Source organism: Odontesthes bonariensis, chromosome 2, assembly GCF_027942865.1.
Source record: "Odontesthes bonariensis isolate fOdoBon6 chromosome 2, fOdoBon6.hap1, whole genome shotgun sequence".
NCBI classification, from domain to species: domain Eukaryota; kingdom Metazoa; phylum Chordata; class Actinopteri; order Atheriniformes; family Atherinopsidae; genus Odontesthes; species Odontesthes bonariensis.
Window position 1 is genome coordinate 14585755 of NC_134507.1, and position 7618 is coordinate 14593372.

The 7618-nt window shown below is 46.3% G+C and overlaps 1 protein-coding gene across 1 annotated transcript; it reads right to left on the reverse strand.

The window, feature by feature from the left end:
* Positions 1-1142: 1142 nt before the first annotated feature.
* hps6 (HPS6 biogenesis of lysosomal organelles complex 2 subunit 3) lies at positions 1143-6406 on the reverse strand. Its single transcript, XM_075478244.1, has one exon. The coding sequence runs from the start codon at positions 6060-6062 to the stop codon at positions 3258-3260; it is 2805 nt and encodes a 934-aa protein (XP_075334359.1). The 5' UTR covers positions 6063-6406; the 3' UTR covers positions 1143-3257.
* Between the last annotated feature and the right edge of the window lie 1212 nt (positions 6407-7618).

A 7618-nucleotide genomic window follows, 5' to 3' on the forward strand; every position in this document is an offset into this window, starting at 1 on the left:
CCTCGGTTGTTTGCATGTTTGACCAATCAGTACACAAATTAAACAATGAAGGAGGAGGAGACGAACCCAAAGTAGCATTACAGTTATCCAATTTGTAAATGATATCAACTTTAATGTGTAGAACTCCGCTACTTCACCAAAAGTCTTTTGATCCATCCTAACTTTGTTGTGTATTAACTAACGCACACACACATGATGAAAGTGTTTTAATGCAGCCGTCCCTCTAGTGATGCACTAATATGTGCGACTCTGTAAGATACTTTCAGCTGCTCAAAGACAAACAGAGGACAGAACAGCTGGGAGGGCTGACCAGCTTGTGTTTACATGCATTGTTTACCAGGGTGCCATCTATAATTAGAACGTGAGAATCGATGGCGTTACAGCACCAATGTGACTCCAAACCTTGTAATACGAGACGCTGGGTGAAGAAAGAAAAATCAATCTGTGGGAAAACAGTGAGCTAAAGTGTAAGAAAGAGGGATGGAGGGTATCAGATTTTGCCAGTTTCAGCACATCTCCTTTGTTTCGTTGCCCTTTGGGGGATAAAAAAAAAAGAAAAAGAAAAGGCACCTCTTACCAGGTCCCTCTCACAACAAAGCCAGAGGACTTTAACCCCTTCTTTCCACATCTTCCTCTGCGATTGTAGCTTTGCATTCCGGCGTGGAAGTTGGCTGTTCACTGTGAGTGTCCCACATCTGCAGTATTAGCGTCAGTTAAGAGGCTGAAAGTGTAACAACTGAACATTCCTACTATAGGCCCTGACCGTTTAACACTACAGTAACACCGAAGGCCCTCCACTGTTTACCTGCTGGAGACTGAACAGTGTGTGATTCGTCGGCTTGTTGATGTAAAGCAGTGGAAAAGGAACGTGCCGACAGAGCTGAACAAACCAGAACTTCTTCAATCTATGCAAGCAGAAACTTGGCAGGCAAGTATCAATGACACATGTTAAGATGAGCGGGCAGATTGCCAACTGACTACCAATTTATTTAGTTCCCTGTGGATTAAAAACGACCAAAGTGCAATAAAAAGTCCAGTCTCAATAAGACTTTATAAGCTTAGATTTTTCTCGTCCCACACACATTGCATTACTTTGTACAAATATAGAACAGCGAGAAAAATATCAAACCGCAGACGGCAAATGGATTTCAATTTAGTTTAATAGCGTACAACATCTTCTCATAAATACGTAGACAATTTTCCTTTCAAATACTGCCTAAAGTGAGCAATGCCAAAAGTAAACAAGGTTGCAATGTGGATATGAAGGCAGAATTCACATTTAGTAACAACAATCAGCCAATAAACATCAAACATTCAAACCGTGAAAATCAGGTTGTGTGGGGAAGTCTGGTAATTTCCCAGAGAATCTACATGTACATGTGCAGAAGTCAGTGAGCTGAACTGAAACCGGCTGAGCGGATTCTGATGTGCTCTTCACGGCTAGACCTTACTGATGAAACACGGTTTCTTACCGATGCTGAGTTAATCAAAGGCCTTTGATTGAAGAGGCAAAGGGTCAGCCACATAATCGTATTCTAACAAAACAGAGAGCAGATCCTTTCATGCACTGTCAGTTCTCTCTGGATTGCCATGAGTTATGCTGAGGAGGCACGGCAGAAATGTGACACCACCCTGCAAATGAAGAGCAGCAATGTGAAAGGCACTAACTGTTCCGTTACGCAGCATTTTGGAGTCCGATTGTCACTTAGCACACGAGAGATGTCGGAATTCTTTCAGGACCGCACCCGTACAGGGCCTAAAGTTATCATTCTAGTAGTCTTCAAAAGATTGTCACAAAATAAATAAAGATCTAGTAAAATCTAGAGAAAAAAAACAAAACAATTACTCTCATTAGTCCACTCAAATAGTCGGCGTTAAAAACATAAAAGCATCGAACACGACTGGCACTTCGGCGTACCTTTGTTTACAGCTCTTAATCAGAGAACCTCAATTTCAACAGATGCGTCAAAAAGCACGACACAAACAATACTGACTGCTGTGATATTAAAGTGCAGGGGCAAGAATCCACAAGATCTATCATCTCTAATAACATTTTCCTCACTGGGTCCGTGAAGGAGGACGTGTGTGACCTCACGCCAGGAGCAGGGTGCCTGTGGTGGTCACAACATGTCCCGCACACACCCCCACACACTGGAATCCTAACAAGATTACCACCGAAATTGAATTGGGAGTCCAACTGTGAGTCACTTTTACAGGGGATTTCGTCTGGAATGTCCTTTCGAGTCGGGCGCTGAGAGGGAGCCGAGCGGACAAGATGGAGTCTTGAGAGGAAAATGGATGACGGGGGAGGAAAAGCAGAAGCACAACACGGACAAGCGGACTGTTATGGGTTCAGATAGTAGAGTTCGCCAAGTCTAATTGAGTCAATCAAAAGCAGGTTAATGTTTAACCACATGCAACAAGTTAAATGTGAAACTAAAAGTCGACAAAGGAACCTTGACCCCACCCTAGTTTCCTCGCTCCTCTTACCTCACCAACAACAAGCAAAACCAAAGGCCAGCTTATTAGAATTCACTCAGTAGTTTATCTACTCTAAGATAGCGTATCAGCGAGTGAAAAGACTACAATTCTAAGACATCTATCTTATCATTATTACCCTTTCATTATAAGGCCCAGGAACAGGATTTGTAGTTTTGTTTTTGACTGAGGAGCCGAACATGAAACATTTTCTGATTGAGGTTGAATCTGCTTAGAGGCAGGTCATGCTCATGCACGCGCGGTTAAGGGTTAAGAGATAAATAACATTACAGATACGCTACCTATAATTATCGTTGTGGAGCTGAGAGGCAGGGGAGCTTTCTGAAGAGGGCCGTTCATCAGATGATTAGACTGGAGCAAGCAGGGTTACACCATGTTTACACAGTATACTGTACATTTTCTTTCCGTTTATTCTTTGGGGGGGGTTAAGGTTACTAATGTAAAAGCATTTGCATTCACGTGCAATTAAGGCTTAGGCGATAAATAACACTGCAGATACAGTATATATACACAATGAAACTTAAAATTACCTGAAGTATTTACACTGGTAGGATCTTCAGTAGTCATTTCATAGCTTGTAGTAGTCATGTATCAATTGGCTTTTTAAAAAAAAACAATCAAATATGTCAGTTAACTGCATTTCACTGATGATACCTGTAACATATTCATATTATTTCATTTTAATATGATTGTTGACACACATTTTGGTCTGATTATGTGTGGAAACTGCCCAGTTTGTTCATTTTTTTTTTTTTTTCTTATGTAAATCCGACTGGGTTAGCGGGCAGTGCCACCCTGGCCCTTTGAATAGTTGCGTGTGTGGACAACTGCTGCTCGGGTGTTTCTGCGAGAAGAGCTGGGGTGATGTTGGTGTTGCTGGGATCCGTGACAGTCCTGGGCTGCTCCGTGGGCTGACGGGGAAGAGCTGGAGGGGGGTACGATGGCGACTGGAGAATGTCAGCATAACGCTGGCTGGGCTTGGTCTCCCTCTGAAGAACTTTTCTCAGAAGTGGCTTCAGCAGCCCTATGGTCAACTGGCTGCTGTGAGAGTGTGCAAAAGGAGCAACAGATGGGGAGGCTGAATAGGACATGGAGAAAGAAGAGGCGTGGGACAGAGTGTTAGGGGAAGGGAGGTTTTTGAGCACCAAGTTAAGGATGGTGGTGACAGTGAAATCCTCAGGGCACAATGTCCACAGCAGGTCCAGGTAAGGGTCCAGGTCTCTGTGATGAGTCACCTCGCAAAGCAGAGTGGTGAAAATCTCCTTGTTGAGCAGCGGACTCTGCTTAGAGAACTGCTGGGCCACCTTGGTGACCCGCTCCCACTGCTGCTTGCCCATTAGGATCCTCAGTGCCTGCAAAATGGCGTTAGGGCGTCCACTGACCAGCAGCAGCTCCACCTCCAAGTCCTGGTGCTGGTCTCTGTCTGGGTTCAAGCTGGACAAGATGCACAGAGCTCGTTTATAGAGCGGCACGTTGTTTTCCCCGCCCTCCCCTCCTCTCCCGCCGGAAAAGCCCCAGGAGGAAGAAGCCAGGCTCAGGCCCAGACCCGCAGAGCCCTGCTGCTGCTGGGCAAGCTCCAGGAACTGGGGCAGCCAGCTGGGCTGGAAGTGAAAAACCGATTGGCAGAGCAGCTCAAACACCGGCAGGGCAGCAGGATGGTTGGAGGCGGGAGGTTTGGCTTTATGACTGTGATCACCTTTGAGACTGTGATTGTGTTTTGGCTGGCCATTTGCAAACAGCAGGGAGGCTGAGGGGCTGAAGTTTGGAGAAGGACTTAAAACAGTTTTCCACACATCTGGGGGAGCCTTACTGGACAGAGAGCCTTCTCCGTTGTAGTGCAGCTTCAGCGCAGCCTGTGTAGCCCTCCACGCATGGCAGGGGAAGATGCTGAAGATGGAGTTTAGGTAGAGCAGAGCCTCTTTATGCAGCTCAGAGGACGACAGAAGCCTCGACACTTCTTTCTCCACAAGAGTCTCACACGCAGCCTCCACCTCTTTAACACTTGCCCTCACTAAACTCCCCTTCACCTCCTCCAGAGAGACAAGAGCCTTAAGCTCAGCCTCCAGAGAGCCCATTAGCTTGTCTTGCCCCATCATACATTCACCTCCTCCGTTCTGCGACACGTCTGCACCCTTAATCCTCAGACCTGTGCTGAGGTAGTTCCTGAGGATGGAGGCCAAAGAGATGGGAGCTTGGAATCGACCTCCTTTCTTCAGCGAGTCCACGGTGAGCTGGGTGCTGCTCAGGCTCCTCTGCTGGTAGTATTTACAGGCCTCCTCGAAGACAGCTTCAACCAGTTGGGCTCCAGGATGAATAATCTCCGATGTACTGAAATCCAGAGGCTTCATTTTAGAGCTGCATTCTCTGGAGTCCCTTTCCCTGCTCACTGCCACAAGAAGTCCAGTTTGTGAGAGCAGATGCGGAGTCCATATTTCAGCCTGGTTGGCATATAATAAGCCCTCTCTCTTCAATAAAATCTTTTCCAGCTCTCTGCCACAGTTCAAGTCTATTAGATGCAGTGTATGGCCTATTACCAGCGCCAGGATGTTCTGGTACATACAAATGCTGGTGTGAGTGCCATATTTTACCAAACAGTTGTCGGCCAGTTTGTACACCTGCCGGAGGATGCCGTCTTTCTGCAGGAGACACAGCCAGCCTGTGCTGAGCAGCAGCAGCAGGCCTCCACAGCCTGTAGGAGAGAAGTTGTAGATCTCGGGTGGCTCGAGAGCTGACAAATACCCTAAACAGTCAGTGACCAGCTTCTTAAAGTCGGACTCTTTGGCTGAAAGCTTTTTTATGGGGGTGTTTTTACATGTGGTGCTAACCGTGAAGGAGTCGCGGTGAGGTGACCAGGAGAGGAAAAATTTGGAGATGCTCAGCAGCGGCTTCACTTTCAAGTCGGGAAGGAGATGCACACATTCACCAGAGCCGATCACAGTGAATTTAGGATTGTTATGAAGGGTGATTCTCACCCCTCCCAAGCTGACAGTGCCCTCCTCCACCTGAAAGTCACGTCTGCAAACACAGTACCTTAGTTTATTTCTTGTGGAGCTGAGGGCAGGGGAGCTCTCTGAGGCTGGCCGCTCCTCGCACCAGATGATCAGATTGAAGCACGTACAGGCAGACACCACTCTGGCCCGGGGGCTGTTGCACAGATCCGATGTTTGCAGGAGATGCCAGCCTGCCTTGCTCTCCTGGAACTTCCAAAACTCGGCTTTTCCATTCTCATAAACCACTGCAACGGCCGCTGTGCCTGTGAGCCCGCTGCTGTTATTATGATGGTCCAAATACAAAATATCCACGATGGGAACGGCTCGTGTCGACCATAAATCCAGCTTCTTTTGGCTCTGAGCCAGCTGAGGTCTTTCATACTTGTCAAAAGTCATAAGACCAACCTTGGGCTTGCGGAGGATGATATGGATGTGACGTCCATCGGGGCTCACACGAACATTTGACAGAGTGTTTTGGTGCTCGCTGTTTGACGGGTTAACCATGTCAGCCAGCTCCTGACCGCCTGTATAGTCCCTGAAATCCGACAGCTCTTGCAACACAAATCGCGACATCTTTCACACTTTCTTGTCTGAGCAACTTAACGTAATTACTATGCCACAACGTCTTAACTAGCCTCCTAGCTTGTGTGGCACATAAATCTGACCTCGGTCTCTGGCGAGGCTAACTGAGCAGCATCCTGCTAGGTCCTGCGGGAGTCGTCCTCCCGTTAAAGTCCGGGCGGAGGGATACATCCTTCGACAGCGTTCGAGTCCCCGGGATCCCCATGTTTGTAGACGACGACGGAACTGAAAAACTAACTGTCAGTAACGGCTGAAAAAAGTTTTAAGACCAAAGAGAGGCGCTCTAGTCATTCCGACGCTAGGCTAACATTCCCCGAACATCACGGGATTGTCAATTTCCGGATACCGATGACGCTTTGAACAAGAGGCGGAGCTGAACGGCGAAATGCAGACTGGCAAAGATAATGTGAAGCCGCAGAGATGGTCAACTGCAAACTGCACTGTGGTGTTCAGCCAATAGTGCGGACCCGCTCTCAGCAAAAGTTGAACATCTTAACACATCTTATCTTTGCGTTGAAAACAAAAATAAAGACGGAAAGTAATAATCTTTAAATTGCAGAGCGAGCTGAGCGCACTCGGTGAAGTTTGTACGGTTACATTTCGCGTGCCTCCTATGAAAAAAAACAAAACAAAAAAAAAACACACTGATAAAGCGTCATGTATGTCTTTTACAGCCAGTCAGGCTTCCCCAACAATGTGACCACACAAAAATGTGCCCAACACAATGAACACATGATTCAGTAACTCAGGGGGACAAATGAAACGCACACGTGCAGCATTGTAGGAGCTAGGAAATTGTTTTTGAATTGGCTCTATATGAACGAATTGGATTATGTTATGAATAATTATGATTACAATTAATTGAATTTCAATTGGCTTGAATTTGACTTTATTATCTAAGTGCCTTGAGGTGACATTTGTTGTATTTGGCGCTATATAAATAAAAATGAATTGAATTGAATTGAAAATGACCGAGAACTGTCAGCTGTGCTCAGTTTCTTTTCTCCTGTGACAGCTGGCTCAAAAAGTTGTTCTGAACTGTCATGCAGGCCGTGTCCCCGTGGATGCCAGTTTTCATTCCCACACACCAGGATGCAAGAATGAAGCGTAACCGCCAAGAGATTAAATTGAGCCAGTAAATCTTCGCTGGTTTTGGGAAGAAGCTGCAAAAAGAAGTCACCTTGGCAGTTTAGATAACAACACGAGAAACTGACTCACTTCTGAGAGGGAGAGTCGGTCATCCCACTTCACACCACAGGTGTGGTTTCATGAGGATTTGAGAGGTGATATTGGCCGAGCATATCAACAACCGACAAATAGGGAGAATAAAACGGCAGAATAACGCGTTTGGTTTTGATAGGAAATAACACTTGTGACAATGGGAGCGAAAAGCTCAGTGGTGACTCACAGCGTATGTGAGCACTTCTCTGCTGTAAGGGTCACAATTTGTACTTTAACAAACTTTGTTGGCGACTTCAAAGCCAGCCCACACTCCGAGGCTGTGCTGATTAATTACACTGTACACTTTATACAATTTATAGATCCTT

Excerpts from the sequence above, each read along its gene's own strand:
- hps6 (XM_075478244.1), bottom strand. The coding sequence starts at position 6,062 with ATGTCGCGATTTGTGTTGCAAGAGCTGTCGGATTTCAGGGACTATACA.